Here is a 22,269-nt window from a genome sequence, read left to right as displayed (position 1 = left end):
TGGCAATGTTATAATTCATGAATTATTTTTTATATTTCCTAGAATATCATGTATGCATCTCACTTATTCCACGCATGTACATGCTGCCTTTGAGCTTTCACAATGTTGTTTTTCTTCTACTACAGGTACTCCTATCGTGGATCCCGATGCTGCACTGTTATATTCCGAGGGCAGAATCTACATCAGGAAAGGGGTCATGTTAACAACCGGCATCTACTTCTAGTAGTCATGGATCGGGCTTATCAAGCCAATAGGAAAAGGGTAAGAGTGATCGCCAATCAGAGCCGCACTCTAACTGGAACATTCAAGGGTTAGTTGGCTAAGCATGGGTGCCCAAGTGTGAATGCGCGAGCTCATATAAAAGTCACCTAAACCTAAAAATCATTGATTCTCTCATTTGTGCAATTGAAGAGTGCTCTTGCTCCATCTCCATCTTCTTCTTCATCTCCTTGTGTGTGTGTATATGAGAGAGAGAGAGAGAGAGAGAGAGAGAGAGCATTGCGACGGCCAGGCAGTTGAGTGTGGCACGGTGGTAGCTCTCTCTTCTTCGCGGTGAGATATCCTCCACGAAGGCGAGTGTATGGCGGTGAGTGACACACCCTTGCTCTCTTGAGCTTGCTAGACTAATCTGGTTGCGTGCTTGCAGCCATTTGTGGCTCGCACACAGTCTACGGCAAGTCCCTTTCTTTGAGACGTGCGACAGATGTGCACATTGTGTAAAAAAATCATCTCGACACAATCTCTAGTCTCCTCTTGTCCAATTCTCTTGAGGAAAACTCTTTCCTTTATAAGCTAAAATTATGTTGAATCTAGAGTAAGAATTAGATTCTCTAATAGGTTTATACGGGTATGCTATTGACATCCTTAGGAAAATCGCATATAAATGAAGGGTGGAATTTTCAAAAAGGAAAATACTTGAAGCCGTCTTGCACTTTTGGCTCGTCTGCGTCGATTTTTTACAACTCCGCCAGTTTTCGGATTGTGTTAATTTAGACAATCATTTGGACACGCACTTCCTAAGGTGTAGTTAAAAGAACTTTGCTAATTTGGTTTCTATGCGGGTATCTCTTGTCCTAAAAAATAGCCATCGCGTGATAGAGTGAAAAATTGATATAGATAGTGATGTGGATAAATGTGTACAACATACTAATGCGCTTTGAAACCATGATGTATATTGGGTAAGTCATGTGGTAGTTTCACTTACCATGGGGCACACTCGATATGTACATAGGGCTAGGTCCTGTGGGCACCGCTCTCTTGTGAACCAGCTGGAGTAACCAGTTGTTGATCGGTGAAGTCAATGGCGACTTGTCTCATCATGAGGATGAAATCGTTGGTCAAAAGCTCAAAAAATACTCGACCTAGCCCATAGTGGTATCCTGCTGTTATGCTTTGTATGTTATACAATGATAGATAGATAATTTCAGAGCACTACTTCATTGAGGCTAGATTAAAGAACCACCCTCGATCACTTCTCTTTCTCATTTTTTTTCCTCCGTCATTTTGTCTTCTACTTTTGTATTAACCTTGCATTTATTCTCTCATTTCTTTTCTCTCTCCTGCTCTTTCTATGTCTAAACCTATCCTTCCCAATTTGGGCTCGAAAAAAACTTAGGTTTAGTGTAATCCCACCTACAAAATTTGAGGTTTACCTATAAATTTTTGAGTTTGAAAGTTACAAGGAATTGAGAAATTCCTTGTAATATAGTGTAAAAACCTTCAAAAATTAGTCAATGTACCTCTGAAATTTCTCATAAAATTTTCATATGTAGGTGTGCTAGGTTTTTTGGGGGAAAAAAAAAACTTTTTTCGAGCACTCCCTTTCCCTTTCTCTCCCTTCTACCTCACTTCATCTTTCCACCCTTATATTTTTCTCTTTATTTCTCTATCTCTAATTTTCTCTCTTCTCTCTCTTCTCTCTCTCTCTCTCTCTCTCTCAATTGAGGGTCACAAACGATATGGTGTGATGGAATATTCTTGATGAATGAATAAATTGTGGAACCTACAAGTTGTAAACAATCAATGTGCAAAATCACTTACTGTAAATGTGTACTATGTCAAAACGTTTTATGTAACACCTGCCCTAAACATCCTTCGGTCCGTGTCTCATGTGCCCTTGAATAACTCTTCTGTAGTTTGAAAGTTGAGCACAACAACAAGGGTAAAAGGGGGGAAGGGAGGGGGGGGGGGGGGGGGGGGGGGGGGGGGGCGTTATTGTGAGAGCGACAGGAAGAAGAATGCTTCCTGTTGAAAAAGGAGAGCACAAAGAACCACATAAACTTTTTGTACTTGTTGTGATCTCACATAACCCAAGACCAGTTGGACGTGTCGATCCCTAATCTGTCTTTCTGAAGAGTGGCAGGTAACCCAGAAAAGAAGGGTTTGTCCAGCCTCCCCTCATTCCTCTTTTTCACACAAGTTTAGCAAGCTTGGGAGAGCACTTGTGTTAACTTGCACATCAACTTGCACCTTAAAGTGTTCACTTTTCATTGGCCCATGTATTCCTTTTTTAACATTTTGGCAAGAAGACAAAGAGGCTGGCTCTTGGAGATTTGAAAAAGGCTCTCTCTTTCCTTTTTGCAAGTTTTGGATGGTGAAAAAGCAAGAGCTCTCTCTCTGCTCTATGGGGTGTGGTGCATGGAGTGGAGCAATAGAGCTTATCCCGTTTAGTGGAGTCATAATGCAATGGAGATTGACTCCCTTATTCATTTTATTTACCAAAGAATAAGGTTAGGAGTTAGATGGGTTAGTGCGTTGCGGGTTTGGCCACATGGCCTGCATATCTAACAAAGAGCGTTCTCTAGGCTCTGATACCATTGCAACAAAATGGAAGCTATGGGAACCCTACAAAAGACTATGCTCCACATGAGCACACACACACACACACACACACACCTCCACTTTCATTACTTTGTCTAAAGCTTTAGTCTGTACAAGGGGCATGGTGTTGTTCGCACTATTTATATCAAGTGTAACACCCTTGCCTCTATAGGAAAAGAGGGCTTTTCTCTCTAGGAGCTTCTGTTAAGTATGGAGCCTGATTCACCCTTTGTAATATTTATTCTAAAAAATGCGCATTTGTAGGGCCCTTGTTATGAGGAGAAACCATCGTGGAGTGATAAAAATCACTCACTGAAATACCAAAAATTCCTTCTTGTCGATATATAATGGCCAAACGATGGTCAAAAAGTGATCGAAAAACGATCGCGGTTGGTGGCCGGTTGGCCAATGGTTGGTGGTCAATGGCCAGTTGGCATGTAGTCGGAAGTCTATGGATGATAGCCAAATTCAATGGTCGGTGGTTGGCGTTCAGAGTGGATGATGGCCGATTTCTAGGCGGACTTGTCTACCAAAGGGTGGCTATACATGGATGCATGGGAGAGTTCTACATGAACTTGTCTACATCAGGGCAGCTACACATGAGTGTCTCTCATGAGGGGGTAGCCCATAGAGGCTTCTTTTGGCCTATAAAAAGGAGGCTTCTTCTACACACAAAACGGATTGTGGTGTGTGAAGTGGTGTAAGAGAGTGAAGCAAGACGAAATTTCTATTAAGGGTGTCTAATCCCTTTCTAATTACTTCGAGTTTGAAGTGCAAAACCATTGACTGTCTACTTTCCCGTGGACGTAAACCACACTTGGGTGAACTACGTATATTGTGTGTGCTCTCTCTCTCTCTCACTCTCTCTCTTCTCTATAATCTCTCTTGTGTGTGAAAATTATCTCTCTTCATTAAGTAAACCACTCTAATCTCTATTTAGCTACTTCTTATTCCTAACAACTGGTATTAGAGCGGGGTTTACTAGTAGCTAAAATATCTAAAGGAAAGGATCCCTCGAATTGAGTTGGAGTGATGGCAGAGGAAGGTAAGCTCAACATCAAGACGTTCAATGGCAAAAACTACCAACACTAGAGGATGTAGATCGAATACTATATTTACTAAAAGGATCTCTATTTTCCACTAAGCGGTCTTGCAAAGAATCCCTCAACAATGGCAAGTGAAACTTGGAATGTCCTTGATCCAAAGGAATTGGGAACAATCCGGCTATACTTGGCATCAACAGTGGCCTTTAACGTTTCAAAAATGAAGACCATGAAGGACTTGATGAAGTTCCTTGACGGCCTCTACGAGAAACCATCCGCATCAAATAAGGTGTTTCTCATCATGAAGTGCTTGTTCAATCTAAAAATGGTAGAGAGTGGTTCAATTACAAAACATCTTGATGACTTCAACATTTGCCGAATAGTTGCGCGAGGAAATGCAAAGGAGAAGCACAAGTGAATAATCAAGTATTGCATTGTTGGTGGAAACAAGAGAAAGACTGAAGGAGAGGTTTAAGAACCAAAGAAGTCGTGATCGCTCAAGGCGGAGCAAGTCATACACAAAGTCAGTTCTTTAGTGTTGGAATTGCGGCAAGAAGAACCACGTCAAGAAGGATTCCTAGTCCATGAAGAAGAAGGAGTCGGAGTCTCAAGGCAAAAAGCTAACATTGAAGGCCAATGTGGCAGGTAAAGTAAAGCAAGATGCTCTAATTCTATCACTATACAATGTATCCAATTCTCAAATACTAGGCTCTAGGGCTTCATTCCATGTGACACCCCACACGTAGTACTTCCTAGATTACACCAAAGGTGATGTTTGGTACGTATACTTGGGATATGATGAAGCTTGTGAAATAGTCGACAAAGGTACAGTTTCTATCAAAACTGGAAATGGAAATGAATGGAAGCTTGAAGATGTTAGGCATATTCTCTCTCTTCATAGAAAACCTAATTTCCTTAGGTCAATTAGACGATGAAGGTCACAACATTGCATTCAGAAAAAAACGTTTGGAAGGTCTAGAAAGGATCTTTGGTGGTTGCAAAAGGAGAAAAGGTGGGCACACTCTACTTGTGTACGGTCAACACACAATCTTCAATTTTGTGCAACATATATAGAAGTTAATGGTGCGGTGTGGGCATTATCGGCTTGGGCATATGAGTGCTAAAGGAATGTAAATCCTTCAGTCAAAGAGACTTCTACCAGGTTTGAAAGAAGTGGCTTTGAAATTTTGTGAGGATTTTGTTTATGGTAAACAAAAGAAAGTGAAATTTCTATAAGTAGGAAATGAAAGAAAATCCAAAAATCTTGAATTAATTCATTTTGATGTATAGGGTCCTGCAAGTATACCATCCCTTGATGGCTCATTATACTAAGTAACATTCATAGATGATGCAACTAGGAAGACATGTGTTTATTCAACGAAGATAAATCTTTCTGACGCTATTATGCAAAGTCCAAAAAGTATTTCTTCATTGGCTATGGAGAAGCAGACTTTGGGTATTGCCTATAGGATCTTAAAGATGGTAAAATCTTTAGGAGTAGGGATGCCATTTTCAATGAACAAAATTTATACAAAGATTACTTGGGAAGAAAACAAACAAAGAATGCAGGTGATGAGTACATGGAGCTCGAAATACTCGAGGGGCGCAAGTAGTGCCAACTTGCAACAACGTCAATCAAATATTTATTGTCTTCATGAAAAAGACAAGGAGAGGCATTGAACGAGAGAACAGACACTAGAGAAAGTGGAGACTCACAACGCTATTCAATATCTTTTTCCTTAAATATTTATTGTCTTCGTGAAAAGGACAAGGAGAGGCATTGAACAAGAGAAAAGACACTAGAGAAAGTGGAGACTCACAACGCTATTCAATGGACATGTAAGGACTTTCTTTTCCCCTTTTGAATGATGGAAAATTTGAGGTTCTTAGACACCATGCCACATAGGGATACTTGAGCATTCTCTTTGTTTGTGTGGGCCCTTGGGTGCCAAGTATAGTGGCTACATTTCTAGTCAAAGGCGCTAAGGCAACCAACATATCTTCATTAGCAAAAATCAAGTGTGAAAAAACATTGCTTGGTTGAGATTGAGCGCTTGCGAGATGTCAAGTCTTCCGCCGTTTATGTACCCAAAATCTCATGTATGATGACTTTTGTCAAATTTTACACGTGCTTTCTCACTCATCCTAAGACTTTGAGACAACTGCAATCATCCGTATTATAGAGGACATTTTATAAAGTGACCCAAATCTTTCATTTAAAGGGTGAATTTGAACACACCCTTCATTAAGCTATATTTAGAAGGCTAGGATAACATTTTTGAAAATCATGTCCTTATTTTGAAGGACAATATATTTTTGACCCTGGTGTGAAGGAGCACAAGAGTTATGAAAATAGTTTTGTGTGTGTACAGAGAAGAATGCTTTGTTGAAAAAGGAGAGCAATGGTTAAAAAGAAAACCCCTTATTTTGCACCCCCAATAGGCCTATGTGTGGGCACTTAGTTATTCTCAAACATGTATCCAAGATATTAACAAGACATCCACTCTTCAATCCGGCACACCAAAGTTTTCTAATGAATGAGAGAGATAGAGAGATACACATCTAGAGAGAAAAAAACTTAACGAGAGGTTTTAGAGTTTAAAAATAAATGACAGAATTTAAAGCTAAACATAAAATAAACGACAGAGATTTTATAACAAATAAAATCCATGCTAGTCATGAAGAGCCATAACAATCTATCAACAAGCTTCAATAAAATGACAATATTTACTAGATAAATAGTTATGAAGTAGCTTCCAAGCATAAATCAATGTTTGTTGTCTCAGTGTAACTTGTCTCACATGCCTCAGCCATCTAAGCAAAAAAAATCACACGATTGTGAGGTGTAAATTGTCGAGATGTGGCTATGGCAAGTACTAATTCCTAGAATATAATGCTAGTGCTTTCACTATTGAGAGTTTCATTGCGTATGTGTACTATTGTTTCTTGTCAAGATGTGTATATGTGTGTGAGTTTATATTAATGCTTCCCTATCAGAAGGTGCGGGTGTGTGTGGGTGTGTGTGTGTGTGTGTGTGTGTGTGTGTGTGTGTGTGTGTGTGTGTGTGTGTGTGTGTGTGTGTGTGTGTGTGAGAGAGAGAGAGAGAGAGAGAGAGAGAGAGAGAGAGCGTCAAATCACCAAAAATCTATTCATGCTTTCTTTGTAAGTGTCTAGAAAATTGATCATAAAGAGATAGAGAAGGAGATTTTGGAGTCTTCTAAGCACACACATACACAACGAAGAGAGCACATACTGAGGAAGGAGGATGAAAGCTGCTCCTCCTTTTTTATTACTCAACATGATGATAAGGTCTACAAAATATTAGTGGGAGATACAATATCATTAAAGACTATGTTCAACGATCAATGTGAAACTTTTATCAAGTGAGTTCGAGAGATATAAGGCCATCACTTTCCATAAGTAGACCATGTTGGTGAAGTCTAGCTCTAGTACCCCTAGTGATGATCCTTATGTCCATCACCTCCTGCCATTAGTGATGAATATGAAAAGTCATCCACGCATACCGGGCCAATAGAACAAAAATCTCTTACCATCTTTGGATTTAGGGTTAGAATTGTTAAGCTCGGTCTCCATCTTGTCCATAGATGTGTCCATGTCAGCCATATAGTCCATTTTTGAATCCTTGGGTTCCTTTCGCTCTGCCTCATTCTTCTCACCGTCTTCACATGCGAAGTAAGTGTTTCATTGGGGTGGTCATCCACCCTCAATCCTACAATGATATCAATTTTTTGAACTACCTTTCAATCTTCTTGCAATATCATCTTTGATTTCTTGGGTATCATAGCAGACTGTTATGATTTGACTGAGGTAGCATGGCTGCAAATGCTAATTGGAGAGTTGGGCATACAAGTATAGAGGCAGATTTTCATTTATTGCAATAACTTAGTAGCATACAATTGGTGTGGAACCCATTGATATGTGCCACAATTGCAATAACTTATTGGGTGTTGTCATTTATTGCAATAACTTAGCAACATTCAATTGGCACGAAACTCACTATTCCATGCAATGAGAAATCACATTGAGGTGCACTACCACTTCATCACAGATAGGACATAATGGCTAGTGACATCAACCTTAGGTACATGAGGACAACTAAGTAGATGCAGACATTTACATGAAGGCCCTAGGAGCTGAGACAATTTTGAGTGATGCTTGGAGTACGATATCTACTATCCACTTAATCATTTGTCAAAGACACTGGCACGATAGGATGCAGCGTATCATTCCCAATCTAGTCAACGAGGCTTTTGAAGATTTTGTGTGAGTGATTTTTAAAAAAAAGGCAAGGAATGTTGGGACGTGTCATGCAAGACTGCTTTGAGCGTGATTATCCACACAGAAGGAAGAAAAATAATTATACTACTACTAGCAAGTGTATACAGGAGCCAGAGAGATTGTTTGTAATGTAGCATATGATGAACACCATGTCTATAGATGTTTCAAAATGTGGTGATAATGCATGGTATGTACATTGAATCACATGACCACTCATGGTGAATGGTCTAAAGACCTGCAAACTTTGAAAAATCTTGGTTATAATGCCTCCTACCTTGAAAATTTCCCTTACCACCAGCATTGCATCTTTGATTTTCACACATTTACTAATTGCCTTGATCTTGATTTTGATTTCCACCACAACCACCTCCTAGACGTACACGTCATCCTCTACCTCTACCTCTGGTGTTGTAGAGAATGTGTTCATATTTTTGAGTACCTTGTAAAGACAATTCTTCACCAACATTCTTTTCTCTCGTAATCAGTATGAACACAAGACCTATAAAACACAAAATGTTCTCCAAAGTATGAATAGAAGTCTTGAATTCTTGTATGCTTGTCCTAAACCACACAAGCCGGCTTCCACCTTGTGATCATTATCCCTAAGGAATTCACTAGTAGTACAAGGACCTAAGTGCACCAAAAATGCTTTTTTGACCTCTATCTATGGAAACCTCCTTTGAAAAATCTATCTTTTTTGTCTCATGAAACCCCCCTATTGTACACACACATGATACCATATGGTAACCCTTAGTAAACGCCCTAGCTCATTATCAACATAGACACCAATAAATGCAAGGGATTCACATATATCTTAATCTTTAAAACATAATCATTCACTGATGGGTCTTTTTTTTCATTGTATTCAACTCTCCCTTCAATTGCAACTTTCTTGCCTTGTTGTTGGTAAGATCGAGTGAGACCAGATTGTTGAAAGCCTCCTTGGAAGAAGTAGCATTATGTGTATGCTCAATCAATGTATCCAACACATTAACACTCAATATTACATGACCTTTTGTGCTCCTCGATTCTAAGTCTTTAAAAGAATTCACATGTTGGGAGGAGTAGGATTCTCCTCGAGGTTCATCTTTGTACTCATCTTCTATGTATTCTTAATAGCCTTTTCCCAACCAAAAAGTGGTCATTTTGAAGTTCCAAGCATGGAAGTTGTTCGTCCATCTTTTCTTAGTAACAACCGCATTGACTCCATCATTGTTAAAACATTTGCTAAAAATCAAACATTTGCACGAAACTTATAGCTGACCAAAAATAGCATGTATCCATCACAAGATGTAACCATAATGTGCATGCAAACACCCAATGCCATGTTTTCTACTACTATACAATAGTAGTGAAAATTACAATACCAACATATCTTCTCGCAGTACCAAACTAGGAAATTTAATGAGCCTGAATTTTTCCACACATGTGCACTCTAAATCTGAAAAGAAGGTCGAAATGTGTCTCAAAAACCTTAGCCTCAATTTGGCTCTTACGCACACAACCTCGAGAGCACACAATGGAGATGATCTTCTTCTTCCCTATCAAAATGATGATAAGGTCTACATAACAAGTTGGAACTACAAGATAATAGGAGACTATGTACACTGGTCGATGTGAAACCGCTAGTGAGTGAGCCGATAAAATAAGGTCGTCACTCTCAGTAGGTAGACCATGTCTAAGTGTCCTACCACTAGCAATGATCCTTGTGTCCGCCACCTTGTTCTAATAATAGTGTAAGTGAGAAATAATCCAAGCTTACCATGTTTAAGCTTGATATTTGAACATGCATGTGCTACCATGAGCTTGAGAAAATTGTACATATGTTCCCATTTTTGGAGAAGCACATTATATATATTTCCACACATTTGAAAAGCCTCTTATCATTGTTTGTATCCGAATAGATTAAGAACTTTTGAGCATCTTCACATGCTTTGTCAAACAATTTCGTTCTTGTACGATTGTTTGACATCTTTTAGAGGTATGTGTTTTATAATAAAACATTCGTACTTGTAAGGATGCAACATGGTGAAGATTTGCCTATTGCAACATTTGTTCGACCATAAAAGCATATATATGAACTCCTCAGTACCAATCTATATGTTTAGACTACCCTCCCAAGCTAGAACAATAAATAACATAATCAGATTTCAAGCTCCATTGATTAAACATAACGTAGAATGCTACACATGATGTTTTATGAAAGAAGCACTTACTTCTTCACGTTATTCATATTGTGCTTTCTACATTAATTTCATCAATACATTTCCATAGTGATATAGCATCCTAAATAAGCATGCAGATGTATCATTCACATAAAAAAGAAATTTCTCAAAAGGATGTAGTCCTTTTTTCATCCATCAAAGCCTGGTCATTTATGAATACATTTCAAATCTGCTAGAGCAATACGAAATGTCTACATATTGTATATGCTAAGTTGCATGTCACCCAAAATACTGCAAGCACTTTTGTTTTTTAAATGCAGAAGATACTCCTCAAATCCTTCACAAGATTGGCCTGTATCTGTGCAAGTCTAAAAGTTCATATTCTATATGCTAAGTTGCATGTCACCCAATATATAACGCGCTTTTGTTTTTTAAATGCACAAGATCCTCCTCAAATCCTTCACAAGATTGTCCTCTGTCTATGCAAGTCTAAAAGTTCAAATAGTAATGAGAAATCAATGACAAGCCACAAAAGTAAGCATACCATTTGGTGCGCTTCTTTTCAATCATGTATTATAGTTTTTGCATGTATATTTTCAGCCATGAAGAAGAAGAAGAAGAAGAGAGTTTTAACGTTGTAGGAAACTATCCCAAGAGATCTGTGAGAGAGAGAGAGAGAGAGAGAGAGAGAGAGAGAGAGCGCACAAAGCTGAGGGGGAAAACCAATGGATCAATACTAGTAGAAGCATATGTGCAAACAAGGAGGGTAAGAAGTTGAAAGATGTTGGTGACTCCAAGAAATGAATGAGACTAGAAACGATCCCAAGAGACCTCAAAGGGGTGTGTGTGTGTGTGTGTGTGTGTGAGTGTGAGTGTGTGTGTGTGTGTGAGAGAGAGAGAGAGAGAGAGAGAGAGAAAGTTTTTTATCGTTGTAAGAGCAATCCAAGGGAACTTGGAACTCAATTCTTGCTACTCAAGAGGGAACTGAGATAACCAATTTACCACAATTGTGTGTGTGTGTGTGTGTGTGTGTTTTGGGTTTGGGGGGGCGGCAGGGGGGCGGGCAGGGCGTGTTAACTGGAGCAAACTGAGATAATCAATCTACCACTCTTGGGTGTGTGGGTATTACCTATAAAAAATCTTATAGATACAGGGCTGAAGTTCGAAGGTGCAGCTAACATCATTCCTCGGTGCCCAACTCCACTCCCATGCGCCCACAAGCACCACACCATCACATCCAAGAAAATTCTTGACCAAACATCATGGATCCATTCGCATACAAAAGTCTGCATCTCAAATGCTCCCAACAACAACAACGAACAGTTTTCCATCTTGGAACACCTCCTTGTACCATAATTAACTACCACTCACCACCTCACGCTGCGCTGATGGTGTGATCAGGCAACAGCTTCCATGTCTTTTAAGCCCGCTTCTGACAGCAGCGGCGATTAGACATCCAACGACACGAGAGTGGTATTTCAAGATTACACATTAAATCAAGGATGTCACTGCAAAAGTATAGCGGGGTCTTACCGTCTAGCCGTTAGTACTCCGGAAAATTCAATTAGGGACCTTGGGCGTGCTGGTAAGGTCACACCATTGACTATAAGGTGTGTGCAGTTTTTGGAGCAAGCTGAACAAACACCTTTTGTGCCACCCATGAACCACGATCAAACAAAAGGTAGAGATGTAGCCAATGAACACCAAAACATGGGTGTACCAGATCATCCATACTTTGCTTGCATAGTTTCCTGCTGTTCCTTTGCTCTTAGTTTCTCCAAGACTAGGTCAAATAAAGCCATCGACGTAACTGAGCGTTTGCACTCTACTTCGAGCTCTTTCTGTTTCAGCTGATACGTCAACTGATCGTTCTCCTTCTTCATCCTTTTGTTGTCTTCTCTCAACCTCTCAAGCTCATCATTCTGCTTGCAGTTAAGTTTTCGCCATCTGTGACGCTGCAGCCCCAATTCCAGCGCTTGTGCTTGAAGACCCACCTTCAGCTCCTCCAGATTCATCAACCGACGTCGTAAATCGGTCAGCTCTAGTCCAGAACAAGCTTCACCTTGCAGGCTGCATGGAGCATCCGGACTTACAGTAGTATCGCTATGGCAAAGTGCACCATGGTTATCATCGGGGTGTTTTGAGCAACCTTCTCGGAAAGAGGGCACCCTCTTGAGAGCACCATCCATGGTATTACAGGCATGGTTATACAAGGAGCTTTCCATGTCTGCTTTTACATCAGTATGCATCCCTCCATTTTCCACCAGCACAGACCTTGCAATGCCCATGCCTGCATCGCATGCTTCCCTTACTTTTGCAGAATGCGTCCGCAAATCCACAATCATCGGTGACTTGACGCCACTATGATATGAATGCATTTCTTTATAAAAGGAATGCTTTGAGCTAAGGATTTTCTTGACATCCTCCTTCCTCTTCACACTAAGATTAGTCATGTTGTCTAAAAGACTAATATCATCCACCACCTGAAGAGCAGTATGCCTGCCAAGAATGTCAGTCAAGCGCTTATAACGCTTGTTCAGGTCATTGAATTTATCTTCACACTGCTGCGGCGACACATACCACCCTCTCTCGTTCATGGCATTAGACACTGACCTCCATTTCCCTTTCTTTTGGAGTATGCTTCTCTTGTTGATGTCAAGATTATCACAAATGCCATCCTCACCAACATAATTGACAATGTTAATGAGCACCTTTATCATATCGTTTGTCCACTTTATGCGCTGCCAAGGAGATGTCCGCTTGCCTTTCTCGCAATTATGCTCATCGGTTGCCTCCTTTGAGCTAGACTCGTCTTCGTCGCTGGTTGCTGAAAACTTCCCTTTGCTCAAGAGGAAAGCTGATTGGATGTTGCCATGGTAGTCTATAGACTTTGCGCAGACAGCCTGGTTCTCATTCAGAAGTTGATTAGTGGGCCAAGAACATGAACTAAGCAAGTGAGGTGGCACTGTCTGTCCAAAGTAATGAAGCCCCCCCGGGGTGTCATGAAATGGACGATTAAGCTCCAGTCTTCCTGTTGAAGTTGCTGGCATGATAGTCCCTCCTAGCATGCCTCCTTCCAAGCTTATAGATTTCACTGGAAGACAGGATTCTGAGGTTGCAATAGGGCTGACCATTTCTGCTACCTTATAAATGAAAAGAGATTATCAATATCTTAACAAAACATTGGCAGTGACAACATCAATTTACCAAACTACTTCGACCAAAAATGATTTAAGAAATACAATAAAAATAGCAACAAGAAAAAATCAAATAAAACATAGAACAGGAAGAACATAAACAAAATGATTTTAGAAATACAATAAAAATAGCAACAAAAAAAACCAATAAAACATAGAACAGGAAGAACATAAACCTTTGAACGAGATTTAAAATAGTTGCTATATACGATTCAATGACCATCTTTGTGTTAACACGGGTTACTATCACTCGATGCATGCACTAAAAAAGGTGCACACATAAAAACTAGCAGTCTGCCTCTGCAGACTATGACAGTGCCTTTCTTCCGATGGGCGCATGAGATATATATATATATATATATATAGAAAGAGAGAGAGAGAGAGAGAGAGATCTTACTATTCTTCCCACCCACTTAGCAAGGTTTGAGATAAGTGTGCCCTTTTATACATGGGATCAAAAAATCTCCGCATCAACACTCCCTTTCTCTCAAAAGGCTGTGCCAACAAAATAGTTGCAACACAACTAATAGCTTCTCTAAAAGGCAGCCATGTCCTTACCATGAGATTCAAGACTCTAGCATTTCTTACATGTTGGGCAACCAAAAGTTGGTGCACCTCTATAGCAATGTCTCCCAATAGTGCTCAGCACACAAAAACAGCACCATAAACCAGATTAAAAGAACCTCCCAAAACCCTCAACACATAAGTATGTGAACCCTTGGAAACTTTACTAGCAAATGCCCACCCAAGAGATCGCCATGGAAGCACGAAAGCACCTGCCTTGGCATGGATTTATAGCACATGCCAACCAATCCACTTGAAAACAAGTGCTTCCTCTTCCACAACTCAATACCAAAAACCCACAATTTCAAATCGTACATCCCTCTCACAACATGTAGGGTTCCATCGCCTTTCTCTTCTCCAATATCCTGGAGGCTTCCATATCCTGTACACTACAGAGAATAGACCGTAACTGTAAAACCACAACTCCAAAAGCGATGCTTCAAAGCTTGCAAAAATCTTTGCAATTTCTGCAACAAAAGAGACCAATTTTGAATCCATGCGCCACTATGTGCCAAGATTTGTGGGTGCTTAAGGAGGCGGTATTGGAGACCTACGACCTTATCTTGATGATGCATGACGAGATTGAGCAGCCGAAGGCTCCTACAAACGGGTCCCTTGCTTCCAGGTGTTGGAAAAGCTTGAAGAGCTTTAACGTGCTTGGGATCATCTTTCATCTTCTTCAATTGTACGCAGCAGGCACTTGGACATGTTCGGAGTATGGCTAATGCTCGAGAGATCTTGAACTGGACTTGGACCCTTGGTCATCGAAATCCATGAAAGATCACATTGAGAAGATGTAGGAGTGATTCTTCAGGCAAGGAAGCTAATCTTTTCAAAAGATATGGCTATAATCTTGATGACGCATTTGACTCCCAAGTACAATACTTTCTATTTAGCCTTGGTTACTCTAGGGAGGACCAGTGACTTGACGTGGGAGGAGCTTGTTCCCATGGTGTTGGATGAGGAGGACCAGTGGTTGCTCCTAGTTTTCTTGGCAGAGACTAGAGGACCTATTCAGTCTTAGGAGGATGGTGTCGTAGACAAGTCAAATGTTGTTCATCTTTGCGATACTCGATCACGGGACGCCTGTATGTTGGCTTATGGCATTGTGAGCTGGACTTTCAAACAAGGTGTCTCGACTAGCTCCAAGAGGAGGCCATGCCGATCTCCGACTCTTTCAATAACCAATGGCATGGTGTTCAAGGGAGGAGCTCTAGCGTGTACGGCTGACAGAGACTTCCATAGCCCGATGGACATTGTTGTCGCTGTTGAGCTCTCCTTGCCATTGGTGGATAGGATTCTCTCTCCTAGTGCCATACAATTCTAACTTCTCTGTAGAGAGGTGTGCTTGATGCATTGGTGGATTGGACTTGCAGATTCCTTCATCACTCTTGGAGGCCTCAAATTCCTGGCCTTGTGTACCCAAGATTTGAAAGGGGGTGTTGGAGTTTTGGAGGCCATCTCTTGGTTTTCCCTGTTTAGATCCTATGAGAGCGAGACCTTCTTTGTGGTTGTGCCCGGCCTTGTGAGGTGTTTTCAGATTCTAAGCATGTGGGTTGATTTTTCACTTTTTATCCAGCTGACCACTTGTAGGCCTTTTTGTTGCGCACCCTATTTTTCTATGTTTTTCCCATTTATTCCCAATTTCTAGGTGGTAGGCTATCTGGATGTGGGTCGCTAGCCCCCCTTATAGGGAGAGGGGGGCACCCTCATTCTGGTCGTGTTCAAGAGCCTTCTACTCTCTTGTTTTGCAAAGTTGTGCCCAATAATGCTTGTCCTCTCTCTCTCTCTCTCTCTCTCTCTCTCTCTCTCTCTCTCTCTCTCTCTCTCTCTGAGGGCGAAGGCGAGCAGCTGGCCTGAGGGCGAGGGCGAGGGCGAGGGCGAGTTGCACCTGCTGGACGAGGGCGAGCAGCTGGACGAGGGCGAGCAGCCGAGGCGAGGGCGAGCAACCTGAGGCGAGGGCGAGCAGCTGGACGAGGGCGAGCAGCCTGAGGAGGGCGAGCATTATGTGGCGAGCAGGCTGACGAGGACGAGCAGGCCTGAGGGGAGGAGACTGAGGCGAAGGACCCTCTCGCGCTGCCAACTTGCTAGACGAAGGACGAGCTCGTCGCGCTGCCAACTTGTTGGACGAAGGACGAGGGACGAGCTCTCTCTCTCTGCTGGACGAGGAACGAGGGCGAGCTGCTGGTCGAAGGCGGGCCAGCTGCTGGACCTGGTCGAGGGCGAGCAGGTGGACCTGGTCGAGCTGTTGGTCCTGTGTCAAGAGGGCGAGCAGCTTGCCAAGGGCGAGGACGAGGGCCCTATCCTTTGAAGGACGAGGGCGAGCTGTGCCAAGGGCGAGAGCTAGCTGCCTACCAAGGGAGAGGGCTAGAAGAGCCAAGGGCGACCAGACGAGACCAGTGCCAGGGCGAGGACGAGAGCAGCCAAGTCAGCCAGGCCGAGGGCGAGGACTTGGTGACGAGGGCAAGGCCAACCTGGGCGGAGGCCAGACCTCAGCTGGTGAGGGCCTTGACTCAGTGCTCGCTTTGTTCTTCTCTCTCGGATGGACCAACCAGTCGAGGATGGTGATGCAAGTGGCTTCACCACGCCACAAAAAATGAAAGTGACTTTCAAGCAGAGGAACAGAGATAGCATACTCTCGCCAAGCTCATTGCGGGCAGGGAAAACCGTCAGAATCCAAGATGATTTAATGATGGAGAGGTTTCAAGTGATGATTAAATCTGAGCTCAGCTTTATGAGAGATGACATCAGGAAAGAGATGTACACAAACGCAGAGAGTTATAAGAATTCTATGTATGCAGATATGAGGAAAGAATTCGATAAAGCGATGCTTGGTAAGCATGATGAGATGTATCTATCTGTGAAAGGGGAGATGCAGGCTCTAATGCGGGCAGAAGTGAATGTAATGGAATGTATTATGCAGAAAAAGTTGGATGAGGCAATTGCAAGCTTTGAATCTTGGAAAACCAATGTGGAAAAGTGCATGAAGGAAAAAGATGCAGTGATTGAAGAGCTTAAAGGGGAACTTGCAGCGTGCAAAATTATGCCCAAAACAAAAGGGGGAAATCAGCTCTCGATGTTAAAGAGCTCGAAGATATTAAGGAGCAGGTGAAAACTCTGCGCGAAGGGGAAGAACTAAACTCGAAAGAGACTTCCTCATGGGCGGAGCGCCTTTCTAAAACACAGGATAAAGTTGACGAAGCAGAAAAATGGATTGAAGGTGCAAAGAAAGGAAAGGCCCGGATGCGAGAAGCCGCACAGACTTCTACCATCATCAATATGACCATTGAGGAGGAACAGAAGAGGAGGACTAGAGCCCTCCATGTGCGTATTACTGATATCAAAGACACCGAAAATGTAGAAGACGAAGTGAAGGAACTCTTGCAACGCATGGGCATCCCGGAACCTATGCACACAGGTGCTTGGAGAGTAGGAAAGAAGGGAGTGGATGAGAAGGGAAACGTCAAAGAGAAAGCACTTATTTTGCGTTTCCCGACTTTGGAAACAAGGAAGGAATTTCTGAAGAAGAGACCAGCACTTAAGAAAACTGGAATATTTATGGGGGATGACCTTACTTTAGCACAAATAGCACATATGCAAGAGTTGATGCCAGAGATCAAGGCAGCAAGGGAGAAGGGAAAAATTGCCTTTTACAGAGGAGGGAAAGTAGTGGTTTTGGAAAAACGCACAACATGACGGTGCGAGACATATGGGACCACACTCCGGATGGCGGCATGGAATTGTAATGGATCATATAGGCTGGATGTGGGGGTGCCTTTGAAGATAGCTTCAAAAATAGAGACATTGTCTTTTACTCGGAGACACATCAAAAATCTGGACAGTTGATGCCAAGTGTGACTGGCTATTTATGGGGGACAGCTTGTCGGCCAGACGCTAGTAGATCCCAGCATGGAAGTCGAGGTTCAAGAGGGGTAGCAGTCTTATTCAAGGAAGAGTTGCAGCCACTATTACAGATTGTCCAGAGAGATGACCAGGCGAGATACATGTGGGTGAGACTGAGAGCTGAGACAGGCAGATTCTTATACATTGCTATATGTTACTTTCCCCCTAGCACATCAGTCTATACCTCACCTAGAGGGCAATCCCCTTTCTCTATACTTGATGCTGACATATGGGAGTTCTCTAGAGATGGAGATATCATTCTCTTGGGAGACTTTAATGCCAGGACGGCCAACTCCCAAACGGTATTTTATGATACCTCGGAGGAGATGCTTAGAGAGATGGATATATCGGAGATGGGACTTGACAGACACTCACAGGATAAAGAGCACACAGAGTATGGGAGATATCTCATGGAGATGACAACTACGCATGGTCTGGCCATACTTAATGGTCTAGAGATTTTTCCTTCGTCTGGGGGATTCACATGCTTTCCACACAGACATGGGGCCAGTACAGTGGACTATGTCATAACTTCACCGAGCTTCATCTCTCATATTCAAGATCTCAGTGTGGGCCCTAGGCCTGTTGGAGTAGCAGTGGACCATGCTCTCCTGACTTTTTCAGTCTCTTTCCAGTATAGTGTCTCTCAAACACCACGAAGGATTGCACACACACGGTATACTTTTACACCAGAGACGGATTCAGTCTATGTGGAAGAGATTTACAGACGGATGGGGGCAGCCGAGCCTGTATATACAGTGGAGGAGATCACCACTTTATTGATAGAGATCTTGCATGGGGCAGCAGCAGAGGCATACCCACACACTCAACCAGATCAGAGAAGACGTTCTGGGAACATGCCTCAGAATAGTTGGTATGATGAGGAGTGCAGAGAGATGAGAGTTCAGAATCGGAGCGAGCTTATACTTGGAGTCATTACATATAGACAGTCTCGGATTGCCCTTCGGCGTTTAGTGCGACGGAAGAAGCGGGCCTTTTTAGCCCAGATGGAACGTGATTTGTATCAGCTCTTTTTGAGCCGAGATTCAGGTGAGGCCTCGCGTCTCTTCCATGAGCACTCACCTCCTCCAGTGATTACCTCTCCCAAGATTTGGGGTCTTTATGCAGCATCATTATATACAGTACCTGGGCAACCACCATTACCAGACCCTCTAGAGCCATGTCCAGCCACTAGTACCTTCTTTACCACTGAGATGGTGAAGAACGCCATTGACAGGATGAGGACTAGGAGAGCATATGATCATGATGGTTTGGTGGCAGAGCACTTGATACATGCTAGAGATTTACTGTCAGAGGTTCTTGCGCGGTTGTTTAACCGTGTCATGTGTGAGGGACTACCCGAGTCCTGGAGATTATCTACTATTGTAACTCTTTTCAAGGCAGGGGACCCCACGGTACCAGGGAACTACCGTACTATTATGATAGGGCACACATTGGCACGGTTGTATGCATCCATTCTTGAACAGCAAATGAGTAAATGGGCAAAAAATGAGGGCATACGAGCAGCAGGACAGGCTGGATTCAGGAGGGGTTTCTCCACTTTGGACCATATTCTTACACTCAGAGCCATTATTGAGGAGGGTCAGGCACATGGGGGACGGATGTATTGTTGCTTTGTGGACTTCCGCAAGGCATTTGACACAATGCCGAGGGCCAGATTGATGCACAGGCTACTGAAGTTGGGAGTACCCACAGAGATCATATGAGGGATCATGGCTTTATACGGCTCAATGACTGGCCAGGTACGCACTCCTGAGGGGATTTCTGACATTGTTCATTCCACTATTGGAGTGAAACAGGGGTGTCCTTTGTCCCCTACACTTTTTGGTATGTATGTAGATGAGGTCTCTGACTACATTGACAGAGAGGGTGACAGAGGCGCTCAGCTGGCAGGGACATGGATCCCTTTATTATTATATGCTGATGATATTGTGTTAATGTCAGAGTCGCCAGGGGGCATGCAAAAACATTTGGATGCATTGCACAACTTTGTAGAGGATAGTGGACTGTCTGTGAACCTTGGTAAAACCAAGGTTATGGTGTTTAACACCACACCACAGTGGGTCAAGAGATCGGCACCTACACTCGTATATGGCCAGGACACTGTGGAGTACACAGATGAATATACATATCTGGGGGTGGTATTCACGGGACCGAGGTTTACCCTGAGGAGAGCAGCAGAGACTAGACTATCCAGAGCCTATGCGGCATTAGGAGGGCTAGAGAGGATGTGTTCGTAGGTTCAGTTTCAAGAACCACGAACAAAACTATGGCTCTTTGATACTTTGGTTGCTTCAGCTATGCTTTATGGGGTCCAAGTTTGGGACCATCTGTGAATCATGACAATTGGAGGAACATGGAGAGACCCTTGGTATTTTTGATATCCCGGATGATTAGAGCCAAGGCCTCGGTACCACATGCGATTATTCAAGCGGAGGTAGCTGCCCCTCCTATAGAGATTGAGGCTCTTACCAGATCAGTGTCCTTTATGCACAGTCTATGGGATAAACATAGAGGCAGATATACTAGACTGGCTCTTGAGTCCTCTAGACAGTTAGCGATGCAGGGAGATGCATCATGTTGGTATGCACAGATGACCTCATGGTTTCAGAGGCATGGTCTCAGCATGGATAGATTGCCTCCTTTTCAATATTCCTTGGATGCACCCTCCCTGCCAGTCACACGGACGGAGATCACTAGACTCATTCGTCAGGATCTTATACAGTTGGACACCAGGAGGACATGGGTAGAGCCGATACAGGAGTTGGGCACGAAGATGGCTTTCTACAAAGAGCACCTTCTCCAACTTTCAAGGGATGGGTTTGTGACTCGTCCGATCTACATGGACACTCATTTATCTCATGGTCTGCGATGTGTTATTGGTCAGATTCGCACATCCTCACACCAGCTGGAGATTGAGACGGGTAGATTCAGAGGGATACCACCAGAGGCTAGGATATGTCAACTATGCGGTAGAGAGCCAGAGACAGAGCTACACTACATATGCCACTACACTGTGTATTATGAGATACGAGAGCGCTTCCATTGCTTATTCAGGGAGGGTTTTGGACCCCTAGATAGAGTCATGAGGTCTCAAGACCAGAGAGCCTTGGCTTATATCTACTTGAGCTACACCGACATAGAGACAGTCTGTTGGGGAGACATGGAGTACGACAGTCGCAGAGACAGATCACAGATTTCTTTGGATCGAGGGAGCCAAGAGACCAACCACCAGCACAGGGTTGTACCCGCATTCATACCAGAGGCACCGTCATTGACAGGGCGATTGAGCTCGGGAGATCGACCACGACCGAGACACAGGAGCACACTACATCGACGGAGACTCCAGCAGAGGATCAGAGGCATTCTAGCACGACACCCAGATTGTCATTGAGGGCCTATTCTACATTTTCACATCTCACATTTCACACTTCATTTCAGTTCTCATTTTTACTTTCAGTACTTTTTGTACTTGTACTTCAGACATTGTATTAGATTCACCACTTTGTATCTGATGGTCTCATAGGTCATTTTGGCCTTTTGAAGACGTTAATATATCATTTCATTTCTCTGTGTGTGTGTGTGCGCGCGCGCGCAGTGCGAGGTGATGGCAGCTCTCTGCAGCACTAGCTGAGGGCAAAACAAGAACGAGCTAACAACTTAGACAGAAAAGCGCCAACACAACTCTCTCTCTCTCTCTCTCTCTCTCTCTCTCTCTCTCTCTCTCTCTCTCTCTCTCTCTCTCTCTCTCTCTCTCTCTCTCCAGCACAAGGTGATGGCAGCTCTCTGCAGCACGAGGTGAGGGCAACTTTCTACTCTCTGCAGCGTGAGCATGCAGATTTGCAAGTGCGCACATGGTCTATTGAGCAGCGTGCAAGTGGAGGGTGCATGAGATGATGGCAGCCCCCTGCAGCACGAGGTGAGGGCAAACTATCTGCAGCATGGCAAGCTGAAGGGTGGTCTCTCTCTCTCTCTCTCTCTCTCTCTCTCTCTCTCTCTCTCTCTCTCAAATTGAACACGGGTGGAGGGTGGGCAGCAAACAACAGGTCGTACTGCACGGGTACAGACTGTACGAGCAAGCTGGGACAGGCAAGGGCTCCCAATTCAATTTCGGGCGCAGTTAACACAGCAGGACCAATACTAGCAGTGAGCCCAGCAGCATGAGCAGGTTTCACTAGCGCAGGCAATCAGGAGATGGTTTCACCAGGCTTCATCACAGTGCAGACAGGAAGAAGTGTGCACAGCTAGGGCTAGCTA

The 22,269-nt window shown here is 43.2% G+C and overlaps 1 protein-coding gene across 1 annotated transcript in view; it reads right to left on the bottom strand.

Moving 5' to 3' along the window:
• Positions 1–11,604: 11,604 nt before the first annotated feature.
• LOC147441961 (uncharacterized) overlaps positions 11,605–22,269 on the bottom strand; it is a 39,372-nt gene continuing 28,707 nt past the window's right edge. The window contains exon 2 of the mRNA XM_086529549.1: positions 11,605–13,470. Coding sequence (XP_086385675.1) covers positions 12,052–13,461 — 1,410 coding nt within the window. The 5' untranslated portion in view covers positions 13,462–13,470 and the 3' untranslated portion in view covers positions 11,605–12,051. The remainder of the gene's footprint in view (positions 13,471–22,269) is intronic.

This window comes from Adiantum capillus-veneris, chromosome 14, assembly GCF_014529385.1.
Source record: "Adiantum capillus-veneris isolate H3 chromosome 14, ASM1452938v2, whole genome shotgun sequence".
Taxonomy (NCBI): Eukaryota; Viridiplantae; Streptophyta; class Polypodiopsida; order Polypodiales; family Pteridaceae; genus Adiantum; species Adiantum capillus-veneris.
The sequence above is the reverse complement of the archived record's forward strand: the minus strand, read 5'-3'. Positions and strand labels throughout refer to the sequence as shown.